Raw genomic sequence first — 22878 nt, 5'->3', positions numbered from 1 at the left:
AGGTTTTACAGTATTGTGTTCAGCAATTTACTATTTACACACTCAAATTCTACAAAATAAATGTTGGCACACAATTCAAAGGACATGTTTTTCCAACAAAGTGAGTTTGTTACAACTAAAAACAGTAATTTTTTTATAGTCCTGGTCCTTTTTTATATCTAAAAACCAGGCGCAAAGCGGCATACCCTGAAAACGCAAAAAAAGCAATACGGTCATCCTATGCATGCATATAGCTCATATAGCCAAAACCGTTGAAGATAGAAAGACATTTATTGAACAAAAAATATGCAACACATCATTCTTAACAAGTTTTGTTCTTGTATGTATATCAAAATATTGATCCTCAAATGAATGGTTTGAAAAAATACGACTTCCGGCAGACCTAGACCGTTTTGAAGGAAAAAACCGTCTTTTTTTTCAAACCATTCCATGGCCATCAATATTTTCATATACATGTAAGAACAAAACGTGTTAAGACTGGTGTTGTGCATCTAGTTTGTTCAATAAATGTCTTTCTATCTTCAATGGTTTTGGCTAGATGAGGTAACAAGAGAAGGATATGGGCATTGGAATTACGTCAACATTTCGAGCATTGTCACAGATGAAACATTTACTGCAGGGTGCTCCTGATTAACAAACCGAGCAAAACTGAAAATTATTGAAGAGAAGACATGTCTGAACAGTTTATAAAGAGACAAGTTTGCAATCATTTGTAAACACCATTATTGTATGGAGGAGTAACTGTTCCCCTACCCCCTAAGAAGGTATTTCTGTCCGTCAACCACGTGAGCGATCGCCACAAATCGAGGCATCACTCGCATTTCAGTTTGAACACACCGGTTGATTGCAAATGCACAGTACGTGTTTCGACACTGAAACGTGACGATTGAGCGTCAAAATAGTTTCTTAAAACAGTCGAAAATGGAGTTAAATGTGACTTCAACACTCAGTGGCGATCGCTAGAGTGGCGATTGTTACTAGACGGACACTAGAAAACCTCAGAAAATGTAATTACTTTGCGATTTTTTTAACTGAAAAACTGTTGCGGTCTTTTTCTGTCGAGCGCGAGCGTCAACGTAAAACAACGTGAGGTCACTTCCTCCCCAAACGGTTAGTTTTTGAATGAAAAGAAAAATGTGGCGATCGCTACATTGTTTAGACGGACTGGATCGCAACTTTGAAACTCGGGTCACCGTGCGTCGATCAAGGGCAAATTGACCTCGGCAACATTATAACTCACTTCAAGGGTGCACAAACTTGTATTTACAGTATACAAAATTAGGTAAACTTGTGTTTTTGTCCTGTGAAATCACAATTAGTTTCGATGCTCTTGATATCGCTATGCGGACGGACAGATCCGAATCCCCATACATTTTTTTTGCGGAGCTAGTATAAGTTAGAATTTGTGTTATGGATATCGATTGTTGTTGAAAAACAATCATTTCAATGTGTTCTGGCACTCTCAACCACCACAGCATTGATACTTGTGCATGTGTGTGTTGGAATTTAGTTCTTTGTTTAGTGATGCTGTGGCAAAAGTAAATTCATCCGTCCGTATTTTGACGATCGCCACCATTCACCCGCACATAAATAAACACATTATCAAAAATTGAACTTTTATTTTCAAAAAAGTATTTAAACAACAACTAGTTTGCATGTTAATACAACAAATACAGCAGATTCTCACAGATATGGATTTAAAAGACAAAGCAAATCTGAGACTATCAAAATGGCCTAATACCATGAAACCTGCCTTATACACTTAGCAACTTACAGCAATATTCACATTTGTCTCACAGCATTATTTCCTTACCGATAGAGTAACCGGCACGGTTGGCCTAGTGGTAAGGCGTCCGCCCCGTGATCGGGAGGTCGTGGGTTCGAACCCCGGCCGGGTCATACCTAAGACTTTAAAATTGGCCATCTAGTTGCTGCTCCGCCTGACGTCTGGATTTAGGGGTTGAGTGCTAGGACTGGTTGGTCCGGTGTCAGAATAATGTGACATGAAGCCTGTGCTGCGACTTCTGTCTTGTGTGTGGCGCACGTTAAATGTCAAAGCAGCACCGCCCTGATATGGCCCTTCGTGGTCGGCTGGGCGTTAAGCAAACAAACAAACAAACCGATAGAGTAGTACAAAATTACGTTAGTGTAATAGTATGAAACAGGTATTATTCCCCCCTCTGATTCTTTCTCTCTGTAAAGGTGTAGGGCTAGTTATTTTTCGGTAACTTACCCAACAACCAAAATCACTTACCCAAGAACGGGCCTGAATCCTCGATAGCTCACAGGTTGATGAGTTAGACTTTGAGGGAACTACTTTAGCGATTGAAAAGTTCCGAACGCTCCAATGTACGAAATATACATCTCTAGACCAAACAATACAAACATACTGCATTTAAACTGGCAACTACAGGCTTGAACACATTAATCTCCATATAAAATCTATGAGTTTGGTTGTTTTCTAAATCTAAATCTAACGATCAGTGCAGAGAAACTCGCTTTAGATCTCTTATGAGTGCACGCAAACTCCCAAGGCAAGTAACTCTCGTACGACAAGAGTAGTTCCCCTTCCAAATTTTCTGAACTGAGTTGCTTGGACAAGAGACTGCAATCCGACGGTTAGTTTTCGACAATATTTCATTTTATAAACAGATCACACGCAACCAAATGCACACATCGCATCAATTTAAAGAACATACGGTAATCTTGAACTTTAGCGTGTTAATTTAAATTCATAGCTCAGAATCCAGTGACATTCTTTACTTATTTTTGATACAAGTCCATGTAAGCAAGCCTAAGAACATTTGTCGTGAAATTAATTGACGGATTGAGCTTCAAACTTAAGCATAATTAATTAATTTGGTTGTTCAATCGACGAAAATGCACCGAAAATGGCGTATGTTGTCAACCATGGGACGTCATTTACATGAAAGAGTTGTCTCCCTTGTCCGATCATACGGATAATTCCTTCTTTGACCCATGTAAACGAAATGCATTCGTACAGTTCATCGGAGTTCATTCCGTAACATCAAAGGGATCTAAAATGACTTGTTATGATTACAAGTGCAGGTTCTACAAATTTGGAGACTTAAATGCCTCAGAATTCTGAGCTATGAATTTAACACGCTAAAGTTCAAGATTACCGAACATACAGCGGTTTCATACACTATTTTGCCCCAGAAAACGGAACTTCATACAGTTTTTAACGTTGGAACACGGGTGCAAAAGTTCGTCTGCTTGTCCCATTCGAAGAAAGAATATTTCCTAAGCGATACCAAAATATGATCAGAACACACACTATCTGCCTTTACCGGCACAGCAGAATAACAACACAACTGTGTACTTGATTTTAGTCCAAAACAGGGAAACTGACAAGAAGTGTTAACAGATTTGATTGATTTTCCCTGAACTATACAACCGCGCATTATTCAATCGCCAGCGCAGGTAGACTGGTTGAGTGATTTGGATTCGATCAAACTTTCGCACAAAAACTTTTCTTTTCTTTGAATAACTGAAGAAAGGAGGAATAAAGAGGTTACATACCTCGTCTCAGTGATTATTAAAAATAATGGTCTCAGTTCGCGGTCATGAAAAAGCTCGCTGAAGCTCGCATTTTTCATGATCCGCTAACTTCGACCATTATTTTTGATAATCACTGAGATTCGGCATGTAGAATGTTTGCTGTCAGAAATAATCACTTGTTTGTTTTCATAATAATGCACAGCTGTTTGGAACTACTTTATCTTTGAAAAGCATTTCTAAACAATTCTATCAACTCATGTAGTTTGCTGTAAATCTGTATTTTTTGAGAAATAAATTGGAAAAAAAACACCCAAAAAACACAAACAAACACGTACTGTAAATGTAGCGCTTTGTTTTGTCAATAACTAAACGTTCCAATAGCCTACATTTCTTGTTTTTTGATTCTAGGCCCGTGTTCAATCAATACATTTCAGTTTCATTTGCTTCCTCCTCTTTTCTTCTCCATTGCAGGCGTGTTTGGCTTCATATCCATCTTCATCTTCATCACAGTGCAAGAGTACAAACCGTACTCCTGGGCCTTCGCTGTCTACCTCATCGCCTGCTTCCTGGAGTTGTCTGCCGCTGCCCTCTTCCTGCTGGCCGTCACCAGGGCCTCGCTAGGGGGCGCTTTTGACGAAGATGAAGACATCACGGCGGCTCCATCCACATCAAAGTTGCCCGTCATTCTCCTAACTGGCGCTACTCCGAATGAAAGGAACGGGCGGAAGCGTGTAAGGGTTCTGCACCCTTCTGCCCGAAGAAGATCTCAGCAGGAGCCTACAGTAACGAGCGAAGAAGACGACGATGTCAATTTTGTGACTCTGGACATGCTGTCTGAATTGCCGGGCCAAGGGGCCAGAAGACAGAGGCGAGGGATAAGAAAGAAGAGACTGAAGAAGAGAGAAAGAGATGCAAAGTCCGAACATGTATCTGATACTGGTGAGCTACTTACGGTTGATAGACTCACCAGAGGAGTGGCTGACGGGCAGCTGAATTCCGTCGATGTGGACAATAATGACAATGACCTCCCTCCCACCCTGGAAAGATATGGTAAGCCGGTCAGGCGATCTCTTATCCAAGCTAATCTTCCATCAAAGACCCTAGCCCCACAAAAAAGGAATAGTGCATCGACTGCGGGCGACATAGACGCACAAACACAAACACCATTAAGATCTCAGAAACAAGGGCAGTTTCGAAATCTGGAAAAATTCCGACGCACAACAAATCAACCCAGCGTTCAGAAATCAGCAACAACAGAAGACCAATATAAGCCAATGTCTCATCAGGAAGGACCACTCTGCCCGACCCGACCGCCAAGCCACCGTTTTTCGCTGTCAGCAGAGGTGCATCTTACCTTCCCCTTCACGGAAGCTCTGGAGGCTGGAGACGGTTCAAAAGAACACCGCAAGACTCGGGCTGCTGCATACACTACGCGGGATAGACTGGAAAGCGACAATAATCATAATCTGTCCTTTATGCCATCATCGCAGGTTCAGCTTCTGCCTGTACTTCCGAATTGTCAGCCACAGAAAGTGTCCTCTTCCCCAAAAGTGATGCATGGAACAGCTGAGAGTCAGGAAAACATGTCGCCCTGTAGAACGCCTGATCGGATTTGTGGAAGCACAAACAATGAGAATAAGAAGAACGTGGGTGATTCGGACTATGTTCGTCATAGCCCTGACACTTATTTCCAGTCAAGCGGTAACTGCTACATTTTTAAACAAACCACAGAGCTCTGAATGCTTCATTTCCAAACAAACCACAGAGCTCTGAATGCTTCATTTGCAAACAAACCACAGAGCTCTGAATGCTTCATTTCCAAACAAACCACAGAGCTCTGAATGCTACATTTTTAAACAAACCACAGAGCTCTGAATGCTTCATTTCCAAACTGCAGTTGTTCTGATATAGTTCCACTAAGCGTGGGGTAAGTAGTGCATTTTGAAATAAGCAGAAAGGAGCATAAAGAGAACATTAATAAGGGATTCGGAAAATGTTCATTACAGTCCCGAAACGTAATAGCAGTCGAGGGGTAACTGTTATATTTTCCAGCTTAACACAGAGCTAGGATAGATTTGTAGTTGTACATTTAAAGTGGAAAATGAACATCCTCAATTTGTAAATGTTCTTCTTGTTCTGTTTTGTGTGGGTGTCTGTTTTGATACGTTGAATGTACTTTTCTTGGTATGCTTATTGCACCCAATGTTTGTAACATTTCGCCACGTCGTGAGGCCGTCTACAGAGATTTAGAACGACACCTCGAAATGATGCGTTGTGAATATGTATAACAAAGCAATGCATCAGAAACCGGCACGGTTGGCCTAGTGGTAAGGCGTTAGCCCCGTGATCGGGAGGTCGTGGGTTCGAACCCCGGCCGGGCGGGTCATACCGAAGACTTTAAAATTGGCAATCTAGTGGCTGCTCCGCCTGGCGTCTGACATTATGGGGTTAGTGCTAGGACTGGTTGGTCCGGTGTCAGAATAATGTGACTGGGTGAGACATGAAGCCTGTGCTGCGACTTCTGTCTTGTGTGTGGCGCACGTTATATGTCAAAGCAGCACCGTCCTGATATGGCCCTTCGTGGTCGGCTGGGCGTTAAACAAACAAACAAAAAATGCATCAGACAAAAAAACACGAGAGAACTAAGCAGTGAGTACTGGGACTGCGGTTACGCGACTCTCTCTGTATTGTATGATTGCTACGGCATATATCCATGTTCACTCACTGAAAACTACAAACTTATGATGGTCTATTTTCAATAATTGTAGGTCGTGCGAATGGGATAAATAGCCGATTTTGAGACATATATTGGTGCAATGGGATTTGGTTCTTGTGTGTCATGTGTAAAAGTTTATTGCATTTGTATTTCATCTATTTGACATTCAGTTTCCTCATGAAATCAACTTTTTAAATTGTAATCGTCGACATTTTCTCTTTATTTATTCTTCTTGGTTTCTGCGTGAGCGAAGAGTTTATTAACACATTTAGCAGTCTCATTTTCACCAAAGAAACATTTTTTGAGTAAAAATATACAAAGTTTTGATTACATCTTGTCTGATTGGTTGTCTCCCCCCCTCTGTATGTGTGTGTGTGTGTGTGTGTGTGTGTGTGTGTGTGTGTGTGTGTGAGGTGGGGGTGTGTGTGTGTGTGTGTGTGTGTGTGTGTGTGTGTGTGTGTGTGTGTGTGTGTGTGTGTGTGTGTGTTGGTTCTTTTTTCACCATTCGCGAGAAAATCATATCGTTTACAAAAAGTAACGCATAATCAGACATTCACAAAACAAACAAGAGAACATTCTTCTCGACACAGAAACACATAAAGTTAAGAACACGCATTTACTGTTTATTTCGGGGAGGTTGTCAACTTGTCTTGCAACTGATTAGAATAGCAAATTGCCCCACAAGTTTCATTGTCCGTTTGGTATCGCAGAAAACCTTAGAGACTGTAGGTTCGTACTATCTGCACATTTGCATACACGTAGATTCCGAATATGAAATAGAATAATATAATTGATTGAATGAGCGATGTTTTACAAATTAGCAAGAGCATTAAATAATATTTGATAATAAAAGTCTACTTGAGACAAAAACAACAACAATTCTTTGAGATTACCTTTACATGTAAGTAGCAAATGGTTCCAGTGACGCGATCATTATAACTTCTTACACATAATATAAAAAAGCATTTCTAAAGATCTCTAACGCATACACGCACGCACACAATTAATTCACCATTCACACACACACACACACACACACACACACACACACATACCTATTTCTTGGATTTTGCTACCTAAGAAAAGGGGCATTACCACCCACCTAAGATTATTAATCAAAACAGTTTTTTGGAGAAATGCTCTGTTTTCTACAGTCATATGGGCGACAAAAACCCAGACTCATCAAATTTTAGTGAACTCACTCGACAGCACTACTATTCCAAATTTGGTTACCTAAAATTCAAACTTTAATCAATCGATTTGGCCAATTAACAAAAAGAAAAGATGGGCAAATGGGTCGCAAAATGTTTGTCAGAAGTCAGGAATATTGCCAATTTAAAGATTTGGTTTCATTACCACGGAATTTTGGTGGGGATTAAAAACCTTCTCTCCGGGTATACAGTCGTATTCTGGCCTTGCACTTAAAAAAAACAAGAATGAAATTCGTTGGAAAAATTGTTGTAACTACTCTTCGGTAAAACATTGATGAAAGCTTCTTTGTCAAAACATTCTTTAGAACCTTTTCTAAGATCCCCAAAAAAGATTTCTGCCAAAACACGTAAAAAGTGCATTTTTGAAGATATTTTTCTTTGTCTCTAAAATCGGTGGTAGTGAGTCTGGACGGTTGCCTAAGAAATACTGAAACAACTTTTTTATGTTTCATTTTCACCCAACCATTATGCCTTGGACGTTTAGAGATAACTATGATGAAGCGATCTCCATTGACTTTTTTTGTGATGGGAATCAATTTGTTCCTGTAATGCCACTGGTCGTTTTCATACGCAACCAAATCCAACCAACTTTACTACCACGAGTTCATGTTTTACAAAAACACGTTGAATGGCCACCAACTTCCACCCATGTTGTTTTTACTCTTATTCTAGTCTATTTTAGATTAAATATCAATCATCTTTTTTGATGATGTGCGTTTGGTTTTTTTACTGTGAAAATATTTTACGTCTCTAGGTAGCCGTTGTCGTGGATTAGGGTTAGGGTTAGGGTTAGGGTTAGGGTGATTTTTTTTTTCAAATGTCATGTTTACGCAATGCACTTATCTATTACAATACCGGGCAGTAAAACTGCTGGCCGACAGTTGAGCAATATTTATGTCAGTTTTTTTCTGTTTTTTTTTTCGTCTGTAGTCTTTGACCTCATACCAACTGCACACAATATCCATAGAGTACGGTTTTACCGACAGTTGCAATGTTAAACATAGACGTGAATGGCCCGGAAAATATTTAATTATGATTTTAGAAACAAATTTGTAAAAACGGGTTTTTTGAAAGTAAAAAAGTAAAAAGCTGTAATTCAGCACAAATGAAACCATTAAGCTATTGTCGTCCTCCGCTGTGACCCGAAGACCAAGTCGGTTAGAAGTTACAATTTGTTCGGTCATTAAACCTTGTCTGCCGATTTGATATATCTTGGGGCTTGACGGAGACTGACTTGTCTTGTGCAAAATGATGACTGTGACGGTTTCAGTTCTGCCCGGTATCATGTTGGAAAATATTTCTTCCCATGCACTCGTATGATTTCCAGTTAATCTGCAATTGTGCGAACAATTTGGCAGCAGGCACCTTTGAACTCTTCACTTGAACAAATTTATTGGTAAATATTTAAACTTTTTTTTTAAAATAATGAATTTGATGCTTTGAAATCATATTTAGCGGTTCATTGTCAATTTACAAAACATATCATATGACATTGATATGAACTGATTAATGTTGACAACAAAAACGAAAAACACCACAATAACAACCATTAAAAACAAACAAACAAACAAACGAAGCACACACACACACACACACACAAACAGTGACTAATGACACTGACACACACCTACTGGCACTGACACTGAGTGCCATACCACAGTAAGACTCAGTACGAGCTCTAGACGAAACTTATTTTTTTAAACACATGTCATAGCACGCTGTTTGACGATCAAAAGCATTTTTACTTATGAGTTTCTGTAGTTTAGTCTTGTGGGGTGTTTCCGTATTTATTTTGTTCATTTTTCAATCAATCAATCAATCAATATGAGGCTTATATCCCGCGTATTCCGTGGGTACAGTTCTAAGCGCAGGGATTTATGTTTTTATATTTTTTAATTAATTTTTTTTATGCAATTTATATCGTGCACATATCCAAGGCGCATGGATTTATTTATGCCGTGTGAGATGGAATTTTTTTACACAATACATCACGCATTCACATCGGCCAGCAGATCGCAGCCATTCCTACTTTTCACGGCCTATTATTCCAAGTCACACGGGTATTTTGGTGGACATTTTTATCTATGCCTATACAATTTTGCCAGGAAAGACCCTTTTGTCAATCGTGGGATCTTTAACGTGCACACCCCAATGTAGTGTACACGAAGGGACCTCGGTTTTTCGTCTCAACCGAAAGACTAACACTTGAACCGGAGAAAATTGCTAACGCCCTGACCCAGAGTCGAACTCGCAACTTCTCGCTTCCGAGCGCAAGTGTGTTACCACTCGGCCACCCAGTCTCTTGTCTTTATAAAAAAAAAAGTAGAGGATCTGTCAGTGTCATTGGTCTTTACATCGAACGTTTGGTTTGGGGGCTTGATAGGTCTACTCAATTTCTGGTAAAGTTTTGAAAATAAATTCAGCAGGAGCTTTTACTTTTACTTTACACTTTCTGTTCTCAATAGAAAAAAAACCCACTAAAACATTAGTAACATTTCCACAAGTGCAAGTAACATTTCCACAAATGCGAGTAACAATCCACAATATTCTTTAGGTTACATTCCATTGTGGGTAACAATCCACAAATAAGGTAGCAATCCAGATCTGGAGTGAAGGAACCATCCACTGTGATAGGACACAATCCACCAGTTAAGTTGCCATCCACATGTGGATGGCCACCTAAATAGGCCTTAGGTCGCCAATCGTGTGGAAAGCAGAATGCACACACACACACACACACACACACACACACACACACACACACACACACACACACACACACAATACACATACACACACACACACACACACACACACACACACACACACACACACGCACACACACACACACACACACACACACACACACACACACAAACACACACACACACACCCACACACACACACACTACCTAGCTCTGTCTATGTCTGTCTGTCTCTCTCATGCAATGTCAATTCTCTTCATGTTGTTTACTGAGCCCCCATACACTGGGTCGCTGTATTTGGTCAGGAGACTGTGGTCAACACCTCCCCAGTGGGCAGGGGCTGGCGTCTCTGGTAACAGGTCTGTGCACTGCAACACGCAATGTCAAGGCTGACCACCCTTGCTTACACCAAGGGAAACACAGAGGTAAAAAGATGTATAGAAGAAGTCAACAACAGCCCTTTTTGTTTCCCTCCATCTTCTTTTCATACCAATGTCGTTCTGCTACTTTTGCTTTTGCTTTCCTCTGTACATGTGTTTGTCTGTTAGTCCCGAAGAAGCCTCGATAGGCAAACATTTGATTTAGTTTTGTATGTGCTGTTTTCTTTTATTGGTGAGTACAGAAATCTTTTGTTTAAAAAAAAAAAAACTTTTTCACAACAACAACAGCTCAACTAAAATGAAAACAGTAGATTAAATCTGAGACAAATACAAACAGAGAAAGAAAGAAAGAAAGAAAGAAAGAAAGAAAGAAAGAAAAAAAACAAAAACAAAAAACCCACCAAAAAACACACTAGAGAAATACACTGTCACTTTCTCTCAAAACCAGTAGGACTCACCGATTCACGATTTTGTTTCTAGTATTTTCATGAGAGAAAAACATCGGCAAACCACTGGACATTTGTGGTTAAATAGACCACTGTTATACACGAATTGATGACATCATTCAACGTGTTACCTACACCATGTCCATTGCAAACTAAAGCCAGCACTGACCAGTAGAGGAAGGCGGACACCCAGAAAGCGGCCGAAGCCAGGAAGAAAGGCGCGGTGGGGACGGTGTCCACGTAACTCTGGTACAGGTAGGTACTGGCGTTGGTTCCCAGGAACCAGAACACCTCTTGGATGATGGCTATCAGCGCGAAGGTCGAGGCTACAAAAAAAGCAGTTGGTACAAGAAGTCTGAAAGGAATACAGGATAATATTCCAGACAGACAGACAGACATACTGATATAAAGATCGGTAGGTACTGGCGTTGGTACCCAGGAACCAGAACACCTCCTGGATGATGGCTATCAGCGCGAACGTCGAGGCTGAAAACTCAAAACGGACATGCAACACAATCTGACAATGGGAGAATATAAAATTCCAATTAAGTAGACCGGCAGACAGACCGACAGATCCAGATAGACAAACAGAAAGTCTGTGGCGTTGGTACCCAGGAACAAGAACACCTCCTGGATGATGGCTATCAGCGCGAACGTCGATGCTACAAAACACACATGCAACTAATACAAAAAGTCTGACAGGAGTAGAATGCAGACAGATAGATAGACAAACAGAAAGTCGCTGCGTTGGTACCCAGGAATCAGAACACATCCTGGATAATGGCTATCAGCGCGAACGTCGAGGCTGGGGAAAAAACCCACCAAACAAACAACAAGTGATATGCATCAACCTCTGAAAATGGGAGAGTGTAAAATTCCAACTAAGTAGACAAGCAGACAGACAGACGGACAGATCCAGATAGACACACAGAAAGGTGCTGGCATTGGCACAGATGAACCCCAAACACCTGTACGATGGTTATCAGAGCGAAGGTCAAGACTACAAAGCAAAAACGCAATGGATACAACAAGTCTGAAAGGAATACAGTGCAATATCCCAGACAGACAGACCAACAGACAGATAGACAGACAGACAGACAGACAGACAGACAGACAGACCAACAGACAGATAGACAGACAGACAGACAGACAGAGAGACATGAAAACAGGAAGACAGACAGATAAATAGACAGGTAGGTGCTGGCGTTGGTACCCAGGAACAAGCACACCTCCTGGATGATGGCTATCAGCGCAAAGGTCGAGGCTGATAACCAAAACAATTCTGCAAATAGGTGTGTGTAACATTCAAACGAACTAGAGAGGCAGATAAATAAATATCCAGCACTATCGTTGATACTGTTGAACCCAAAACACCTCCTGTATGATAGTTATCCGAGCGAACGTTGAGGCTAAAACTAACAAACAAACATACTTACATGCAACAAGATCTGAAAGTGGGAGACTGTAACATTCGAACAAACTAGAGAGGCAGGGTACCGATAAACACCCGTATGATGACTGTCAGGGCGAAGGTCGAGGCTGCAAGTATAAAAATCGCAACCGTACTCATGGAAAGTCTACAAAAAGCAGAAGGAAAGCCAATGAATCAAAACGTATCCTGTGTGATGGCTCTCGGAACGAACCTACCCAGAGCACTCCGGCCTATTAGCCGTGATGTGAGAGTCTTAGCCATGGCTTTAGTCAGAGCTCCAGGAATCGAGATGAATGGAACTGAAACACAACAAATACAGGAAAGCAAAAAATGAAGTGCCAGTGGCAGAACGAATAGTGAAAAATGAAACATGATAAAGAGCAAAACGCCAGCCAGCCAGACACACAAGCACAGACAGAGGCAGACAGAAAAAACACAGACACAAAAACACAGGCAGACAGACATACATACATACAGACAGACAGACAGACAGACAGACAGACAGACACACCCACACACACAGACACACACACACACACACACACACACATGCACAGATACACAGACACACGCAATCACACACACACACACACACACACACACACACACACACACACACACACACACACACACACACACACATACTTACCCCCCTCCCCCCCCCACACACACACGCATTCAGTCGCAAGCTTCAAATTTGTAAACTCCGACCACCGACAACCCCCCCCCCCCTCCCCCTAAACCACCCCTTCCCCAATACCCACCCCACCTCATCCTATTCCAGACTTAGCTATTCTTGACTGTACCACATACCAGCGAAGAAGACCCACGACTCGCGTACGATGGATAACAGCAACGCCCCAGCTCCGTTACTGGCCACGCCTAGCCCAGCAATCACGGATTCACTCAGCCGTAGCCTCCTGAAGAGCCACAGCATGGGCAGACTGAGGACGCCCTTGAAGCTGACCGCCCCTCCGTACCAGCCGAGCTGGATTGAGGAGAAGCAGAAGGGGGGACTCATCTGGTACGTGGGTAATACGACAAATTCATCGTTGATGGCGATAGCACTAAACATCACCGCAAGGTAGACGAGTAGCAGGGTGATTCGCTTCTGGGGATCCCTTGCTGCCTTCACGAAGATTCTGCAATAAAATTTAATAGCAACGGCTTGAATCTTAACAATTAAACTTAATACGGCAAATTCATCGTTGATGGTGATAGCACTAAACATCACCGCAAGGTAGACGAGTAGCAGGGTGACTCGCTCCTGGGGATCCTTTGCCGCCTTCACGAAGATTCTGCAAACAGCTTGAATCTTGACATTTAATCTTAGGTCCCGTATAATTATATACCTAGATGATGTGATATTGTTTAAATCTAGATCCATGTTTAAGCAAATTTTAACATATATATGTATTTTCTCAACCTTGAAAAAGCCAGAGCAAATGCGAAGATTATGGACAGTATACAGTGTGAATCTGGGGAAGTGATAACTGACCAGCGTGAAATCTTGAACGCGCAAAAGAATTACTATGCTGACTTGTACAGAAAAAAAGTAAACGTTGAAAACATGGACGAAAAGGTGGATCAGTTTTTATCTGATGTGACAACATTACAGATTTCAGATTTTCAGAGAAATGAGTGTGAAGGGTTAATAACTGAAAACGAAGCTCTCGCTGCACTTAAACAAATGAAATCTGGGTCGGCCCCTGGGGTTGATGGTATTACTGCAGAATTTTTGAAAGTGTTCTGGACCCGCATCAGAACATTGTTAATTGCGTCTTTTAATGCAAGTTTTGACGATGGAAAATTGTCTTCCACGCAGCGCAAAGCTGTCATTACTCTTATACACAAGGGAAAGGACTTGCCCAAAAATGAATTAAAGAACTGGAGACCCATCTCCCTTACAAACAGCGATTATAAACTGATAGCCAAGTGTTTGGCAAAAAGGTTAGGAAGCGTTATTGGTGATATTGTTCAGAAAGATCAAGTCGGTTATATTAAAGGCAGAAAAGTATCTACAATATTAAGGTTAATTGATGATGTAATCGAACAGTCACACGAGTTAAATCAACCTGGTCTGTTGGTCGCAATTGACTGTGTTCAAGCGTACGATAGTATTTCAAAAGAGTTTATTATTAAAGCCTTTCAAAAATTCGGGTTTGGGCCAGAATTTGTTCAATGGGTGACTGTGTTAATGAACGACACGGTTAGCTCAGTGCAGTATTGTGGATGGTTGTCGGATTTTTTTGATGTGAAAGCCGGGATTCGTCAAGGGTGCCCGTTTTCATGTTTGGCCTTTGTACTGGCCATTGAATTGTTGGCATCAAAAATAAGACAGTGTAGACGTATTAAAGGAATTTCGTTATGGAATAATGTTGATATTGCAACCGTTATTAAAATTGCTCTGTATGCAGACGATATCACCCTTTTTTTAAAGGATGAGATTGATATGTATTATGCACTTGAAATAATGAATGACTTTTCTAGCTTTTCAGGCTTAAGGATACATAAGAGAAAGTCTGAGGCGATGTGGTTGGGTAGTAGGAAACATTGTGATGAAACATTTTATAATTTTGTTTGGAAGAAGAAGTTGAAGATTTTGGGTGTATATTTTTGTAATGATAAGAGTGCTTCTTTGGTAGAAGATAACTGGACTGGAAGAATAAGGAATATTAAGCGATTGATTTGTGCATGGGAGAAGCGAAATTTGAGCATTTTAGGGAAAATATGTATTGTGAAAACGTTTTTAATTTCACAATTTGTGTATATTATGCAAGCGTTTGTATTACCTGACTGTGTTTTGAATGAAGTCAATACCTTATTGTACAGATTTTTGTGGCGAAAAAGAGATTGTAATCGGAAGGCCTTTGAAAAGGTGAAAAGAAGCGTTTTATGTTTTGAAATTGAAAAAGGTGGTTTAAAAATGATCGATATTAGGCAAATGCAAATTTCTTTTTTATTACAATGGGTTTCACAACTGACTACATCAAATGAAAATGATAATTGGAGTCTCACTCCAAAGATGATGTATTTGCGTTTTGGAAAGCACTTTGAATGTTTCTTATCGAATGTAAACAGTGCAAGATTTAAAGGGTTAGACCTAGTGAAATCACACTTTTGGAAAGCAGTATTAAAATATTGGCTGGATAATAACCACTACGATCGTGGGACAATCGGGCCGATTTTATTATGGAATAATGCATGCATAACGTATAGTGGCAAAGTTTTATTTTTTGAAAGTTGGATACGACGAGGTGTATTGGTATTAACTGACATTGTACGTTCGGGAGACATATTATCATATCAAGATATATGTGATTTGATTGGATATTCGCCAAACCGAATTCTTGAATATAATGTTGTAAAAGCCGCTGTGTCATTATTCATGAGGAAAAATGTTGTAAATATGACTGATGATGTTTGTATTACCCCACTGTTTAACGGCAAAAATGTGTTAAGTGCCAAAGAATATCGGAAAGAGATTATTAATATGAAAACAGATGTACCATGTTCCGGAGGATTTTGGAAGAGAAAGTTTAATGTAGAAATTGATGAACGATCCTGGATAGTTGCCTATCAGTCAACACAAGAGACTAGATTAAGAGTTTTACACTGGAAAATTATGCACAACATTTATCCGACCAACATTCTCCTGTGTAAAATGAAAGTAACGGAAACTAATAAATGTAATTACTGTTGTGATGTAACTGATTTCATTGAACACTTCTTTTTTGAATGCCCGGTTGTATACAAATTCTGGAAGTTTATTGAAGAATTTATTTTTCGTACTTTAGAAATTAAGATTGTTTTGAAAGTTAGTGATGTTTTATTTGGTATGCATTTTGTAATGGTGAAAAAGGCAACTATGTATAAATTGAACCACATTATCTTAATCGGAAAGATGTGCGTTAGTATATATAAAAAAACAAATTCGTTTTTACCGTTGGAAAGTATTTTTAATAGGCAGTTACAGATAAGAAGCATTTTTGTGTGAGTGTTCGAAGAACAAAACGTTAAAAAAAAGTTAGCTTGTTGTACTCGATAAGATGTATTTAATTCATTGTATGAGATATTGTTGATTGTTGTTATTTATTTGAATAAAATTGTAAAAAAAAAAAAAAAAAAAAAAAAAAAAAAAAAAAAAAAAAACCATATATATGTATTAACTCCATGCGCCTATGAACCCGCTTGTGACATAATGTGATATGAATGGAGCGAGAGAGAGAGAGAGAGAGAGAGAGAGAGAGAGAGAGAGAGAGAGAGAGAGAGAGAGAGAGAGAGAGAGAGAGAGAGAGAGAGAGAGAGAGAGAGAGAGAGAGAGAGACAAGACAAGACAAGACAAGACAAAATCTTTATTATCGAGGGTAATAGATAAGCAAGAATATTGCTTTTTTACATCCAGCCCTCGCCCTAATATAGGGTCAACAAGAACAGAAAACAATATAATCAAATAACTATCACATCAAACTTATAATCTATATATATATACGACTTGTGTCTGTGTGTCTGTGTGTCTGTGTGTCTGTGTGTTTGTGTATTTGTGTATTCGCCATGCACGGCCAAAGTTCTCGATGGATCTGCTTCAAATTTGGTGGGCTTATTGACAGAGACCCGGGACACAACCTGATCGATGAGATATTTCAACACGTGCTCTCAGCGCGCAGCGCTGAACCGATTTTCGTTTTTCACTGCACGTTACTATTTTTAGATCTTCCTTCCTTCGTGCGCTGGCGTCAATCGATATTCCCGTTTGTACGTTTATATTTAGAAGGTCACTGCACGTTACTATTTTTAGATCTCCCTTCCTTCGTGCGCCGGCGATGCCGGCGTACACCCGGCAAAGCCGGGTCCCCGGCGACGGCCGGGTATTCGGCTCTACTTCTTCCCGGCGAAGCGGGTAATCATCTAGTTGTATATATATACAGATATAAAAAAAAATAAAAAATAAAAAATAAAAAAATTGTCATGCTGCATTTTAAGTACAATTTCCAATAATAAATATGTCAATTTTTAACATATCTTAATTTAGATCTGCATATTATTATAATTTAGTTTAACATGCACATACATTTTAAATGAATTGTTGAACCATTCAGCACATGTTTAGTTGCATTATGTGCGACATATAATTTTTTTTGAAGCTGTCTGTGTTTGTTTTATGCTTAAGAAAAATAGGAAGTGAGTTCCATAGGACCGCACCTGAATATAGAAGGCTTGATTTGAAAAGGTCAATACGTGGAGTCGGTGTGATGATTTTTAGTCTGTTATAGTTCAAAATAAAATTATCACGTAATGTCTCCGGTGCATATCCTGACATCACTTTATGCATTATAACACCTTTATTATACATTAACCTTTTTTGAAATGGTAATACTTGCAAATTTGTATAATCAGATTCTGAAGGAGTGTGATTTTTTAGCATAATAAGCTTAACTGCTCTTCTGTGAAGACTGGCTAAAGGTTTCAAAACATTAGCACTTGCACAATCCCACACAGTGGATGCATAATCAATATTTGACAAGATGTGATTGTAAAAAAAAATCTTTCGCGAGTGGAGATTCAAGAAATGTTTTATTTTTGATAACTGATATATTTTTTGGGAAGCAATCTTACAGATGTAATCAATGTGATCATGCCATGATAAATTATTATCAATCTTTACACCAAGGACTTTGTGGTGAGACACTTCTTCCAATACTTGATTTTTAATATAAAGAGGTGGAATGCTCGATAATAGATTTTGTCGTTTCTGTCTTGTGGTTATCAGCATAAATTTTGTTTTAGTATGGTTAAGAGACATATGGTTTAACTCTGACCAATTCAGGAGTGCATCAATGCTTTCTTGTAGAGTTTTTGATAAATAATTTATGGAATGGTGACTAGAATGAATAGTAGTGTCATCTGCAAACAACTCACAGTTATTATGTATGTACAGTGGTAAATCATTGACATAAATGGAGAACAATAATGGGCCTAAAACAGATCCCTGTGGGACCCCATATTTCAAAGTACTTTCATTTGAATATGATGCATTAGTAAATGTAATTTGTTTTCTATTTAAAAGAAAAGATTTAAGAATATTAATGGTGGTGCATTGCATGCCATATATTGACAATTTCCTAATGAGAAGAGAATGATCAATAACATCGAACGCCTTTGCAAAATCAACAAACAGTGCTGCAGAAAATTTGTTAGAATTTATGTTGGTTAGCCATTGATCAATTAGATTTATAAGAGCTGTATGACATGAGTGCTTTTTGCGAAAACCAGATTGTTTTGGATGGAATAAATTGTTTTTATCAAAATGTGCTAAGGCATGTTTATATATATGTTTTTCCAAGGGTTTTGAAAGTGGTGACAGGATTGAAATAGGCCTGTAATTAGAAGGATCAGAAGGATCACCTGATTTAAACAGAGGGATTACCTTAGCTTGCTTAAATGCTGTTGGAAAATAAGAAGTGGTAATGCATAAGTTGTAAATGTATGTCAGAGAGAGAGAGAGAGAGAGAGAGAGAGAGAGAGAGAGAGAGAGAGAGAGAGAGAGAGAGAGAGAGAGAGAGAGAGAGAGAGAGAGAGAGAGAGAAAGAAAGAGAGAGAGATTAGTTTTGATAAAATGATCCTAACCTTAACTATTATGAGCTGACTATTTGCGCCTCGATATTTTATTTATGTTCTTACGTTTTATGTTGTTTATTGTGATACACCACACCCGAGTTTCTCGTAATTGAGATAATAAAGTGTTCTATGTCTAGGTATATGTCTTGCTGCCTTCACGAAGATTCTGCAAAAAGAAACAGCTTGAATCTTAACATTTAATCTTAATACAGCGAATTCATCGTTGGTGGCGATAGCACTAAACATCACCGCCAGGTAGACTAGCAGCAGGCTGGGTTACTCGCTTTTGAGGATCCTTCGCTGCCTTCACGAACATCATGCAAATTGAATCTTAACATTTAAACTACTGAACATCGTCGAAGTGACTCGGCAGCAGTGCAGTTACAACTTTAGAGGGTAGGCCACCGCAGCGACCCGACATCCCCCCCCTGGAGCGTCTGTAAAATCGGTAAGTCTGGCAGCGGAACGAAATTCGGATGTGGATGGAGCAGTGGATTCTGGGACGAGGCGGTGTGAGAGCATACCGGGGCAAGAAACAGGTGTTAGGACAGCAAAAAAACTAAAAAAACAAAAACAAACATAATTGTTTTATCTAAATACGGCAAAATCATCGTTAATGGCGATGGAACTAAACATCGCCGCTAGGTAGACTGGAAGCAGTGTGACTCGCTTCTTTGGGTCCTTCTCTGCCTTTACTAAGATTCTGCAAATAGCAATCGCTTGAATCTTAACATTTAATCTTAATCTTGAATATTGATTAGTATGAAAGTCGCTTGTTCATTTCAATCCTTGTTATGCAAGTCTCTCGTTTATTATTATTAGTGAGTATTTCTACGCACATACCCTCCCAGAGGGAGGCTCATGGCGTTTACAATATGCCGTGTGAGATGGAATTTTTTACACAATATATCACGCATTCACATCGGCCAGTAAATCTCAAGCGTGTTAGGCGAGTATATACTTTTCACGGCCTATTATTCCAAGTCACACGGGTATTTGGTGGACATTTTTTTATATATGTCTATACAATTTTGCCAGGAAAGACCCTTTTGTCAATCGTGGGATCTTTAACGTGCACACCCCAATGTAGTGTACACGGGACCTCGGTTTTTCGTCTCATCCGAAAGACTAGCACTTGAACCCACCACCTAGGTTAGGAATGGGGGGAGAAAATAGCGGCCCGACCCAGGGTCGAACACGCAACCTCTCGATTCCGAGCGCAAGTGCGTTACCACTCGGCCACCCAGACATCGTTTGCCAGGAGACTGATTCCGCTTAACTTTCACTCACTGTATTTGCACATGTCGTATACATTTAGAGTGCTTTAATCACTTCCCTTTGTTTATCGGATCATTAGCAACAGTGTATTCAAGAAGCAGTGTCAATTTATTTTGTTTGTTTGTTGCAAATTGCTTCAAGACTATTGATTTTCGATTCACGCCGTACACCACATTTCACATTAAATAGAAATTAAAGGCGGAACACAAGTTCAGGGGTGGATGTTGCAGTGAGTGCTGGGACGGGGCGGCGTGAGAGCATACTGGGAGAAGGAACAAGCGTCGGGACGAGCAAAAGGAAAGAGGATGAAAACAATACCAAAAAAACCCACAATTAAAACAAATCACGCGTGTGACCATACAAGAAATATAAATTGCAGCTCAACAGTGTACTAAAATCTGACAGAAAATACAAGCAATACTGAAAATATTATGAAAGCTAAGTGTTGAAGTTATCACTGGTTCGCCATGTTTTGTAATCGGAATGTGTATTGCTTATTATTTTTAGAACGTGTCCATACGCAGTCTGCTTGGTATCGTTCTATATGTTGTTCTTGTCTGAAACGTGTGTATAAAGAAAAGGAAAAAAACACACGCTTAAACCAATACCTCAATGGAGCGATAAAGCCAGGACTCTTTCTCTGCTCGCCAGTCTCGGTGATGAAGCAGAAAGCAAAGACAAGCAGGACAGCCTTGAGCGATATGGCGATAACCAGCGTGTAGAAGAAGCCGAGGTAGCGAATGATGTAGCCGATGCCAAAGGAACTAGCGCTGCCCATCAACCCAGGGACTATGTCCAGTAAGGCTAGCTTCAACGCGCGTGTCTTCTCTCGCGACACGTCCAACTCATCATCGTCATCGCTATCGTCGTTGTGAGCTTTAGATTCGCTGTTGCCTTTCGTCGTTCTGTTGGTGTTGTCGTTTTGTCTGCTTGTATTTGTAGGCCCATCTTTGCCTCTGTTGCCTTTCGTCGTTATGTTGGTGTTGTCGTTTGGTCTGCTGATATTTGCATTCTTGTTTGTGTCAGTGTCTATAGTGTCTATCGTTGAGTTCTCTTTGGAACTAACTGAATCTCTGTTTGTTGCGTTACAGCTGCCGTTCGCATTGGTGCTGATATTATGAATGGAGTCGCCGTCAATGTCTGTTCTCTCGGTGTTGATACTAACATTGCTGGTGTTAGTGGTGTTGGTGGTGTTGGTGGTGTTCGAGGTATCCATTGTGGAATGTTTCTTGCCGTGAGTGTCCGAGACGGAAGCAAGCGTTGTGAAGATGAGAGTGAGGTTACTTCCGCATGCGCAGTAGACCACTGCGCCGATCAGGCTATAACCCGGATGGAGATGTAACCTGGGAGAACATCAACCGTATCACCCCTATTAGCTCGGGTATATGTTGAAACGCTGGTGTGTGTGTGTGTGTGTGTGTGTGTGTGTGTGTGTGTTTGTGTGTGTGTGTGTGGTGTGTGTGTGTGTGTGTGTGTGTGTGTGTGTGTGTGTGTGTGACAGACAGGCAGACCGACAGTCTGACAGACAGATAGACAGAGACAGCCAGCCAGCCGGACAGACAGACAGACAGACAGACAGACAGACAGTGAGACAGGCAGACAGACAGACAGAATGACAGACAGAATGACAGACGGACGGACATACATATAGACAGACAGAATGACAGACAGACAGACAGACAGACAGACAGACAGACAGACAGACCACTACCTGACGATAACGGTCAGTAGAATGCCGTACAGCCAACTAGCGACCAGAGGCATGAGGAAGATGACACGACGACCCAGCTGGTCACACTTCACACTCAGTACAGCCAGACAGACAGACAGACAGACAGACAGACAGACAGACAGACAGACAGACAGACAGACAGACAGACAGACAGACAGACAGACAGACAGACAGACAGACAGACAGACAGACAGACCACTACCTGACAATAATAGTCAGCAGAATGCCGTACAGCCAGCTGGCGACCAGAGGCAAGAGGAAGATGACACGACGACCCAGCTGGTCACACTTCATACTCAGCACGATGGAGGAGACGACCATAGGACCGATGCTGACGTATGTCCAGTACAGGGTCCAGCGAGCGGTCTCCGAACTTATCTTGTTTTCTAATGCCTGGTGAGTGTATGTAAAGTGAGTTAATTTATGTTGGGAGGTAGATAAATCAATCAGTAAAATACATAGGATTAAAATAGAAAGAAACAAGTCGCGTAAGGCAAAAATACAACATTTAGTCAAGCTCAGTCGAACTCACATAATGAAACTGAACGCATTGCATTTTTTCCGCAAGACCGTACACTCGTAGCATCGTCTGTCCACCGCTCGTGGCAAAGGCAGTGAAAATGACAATCCAGAAAAGCGCGGTAGCGGTTGCGCTGAGGAGGATAGCACGCTTTTCTATATCTCTATTCTTTTTAACTTTCTGAACGTGTTTTTTATCCAAACATATCATATCTATATGTTTTTGGAATCAGGAACGGACAAGGAATAAGATGACATTGTTTTTAAATCGATTTCGGAAATTTAGTTTCAATCATAATTTTTATATCTTTAATTTTCA

At 40.4% G+C, this 22878-nt stretch overlaps 1 protein-coding gene and 1 long non-coding RNA gene across 2 annotated transcripts in view; both read right to left on the bottom strand.

Moving 5' to 3' along the window:
* LOC138960075 (uncharacterized) overlaps positions 1-22878 on the bottom strand; it is a 261944-nt gene that overhangs the window by 105566 nt on the left and 133500 nt on the right. The gene's annotated exons all lie outside the window — the stretch shown is intronic.
* Positions 9044-21639, bottom strand: LOC138960065 (lysosomal proton-coupled steroid conjugate and bile acid symporter SLC46A3-like). The gene is made up of 5 exons (XM_070331789.1): positions 20917-21639; positions 13226-13554; positions 12628-12711; positions 11150-11306; positions 9044-10522 (listed from the first exon to the last, which is right to left on the bottom strand). Exons 1-5 carry the CDS (start codon positions 21522-21524, stop codon positions 10456-10458), a joined length of 1245 nt encoding a protein of 414 aa, XP_070187890.1. The 5' UTR covers positions 21525-21639; the 3' UTR covers positions 9044-10455.

The sequence above is a fragment of the Littorina saxatilis genome, linkage group LG2 (genome assembly GCF_037325665.1).
Source record: "Littorina saxatilis isolate snail1 linkage group LG2, US_GU_Lsax_2.0, whole genome shotgun sequence".
Lineage (NCBI taxonomy): Eukaryota > Metazoa > Mollusca > Gastropoda > Littorinimorpha > Littorinidae > Littorina > Littorina saxatilis.
Note: the sequence above shows the minus strand (reverse complement) of the source record. Positions and strands in the feature narration are given on the sequence as shown.

Coding starts and splice junctions, on each gene's coding strand:
- LOC138960065 (XM_070331789.1), bottom strand. CDS start 21,524: ATGGATACCTCGAACACCACCAACACCACCAACACCACTAACACCAGC. Junction 13,555..20,916: donor GGCTTTATCGCTCCATTGAG/GTATTGGTTTAA, acceptor ATTTTATTGCAG/AATCTTCGTGAAGGCAGCAA. Junction 12,712..13,225: donor GTCGTGGGTCTTCTTCGCTG/GTATGTGGTACA, acceptor GTTGTGTTTCAG/TTCCATTCATCTCGATTCCT.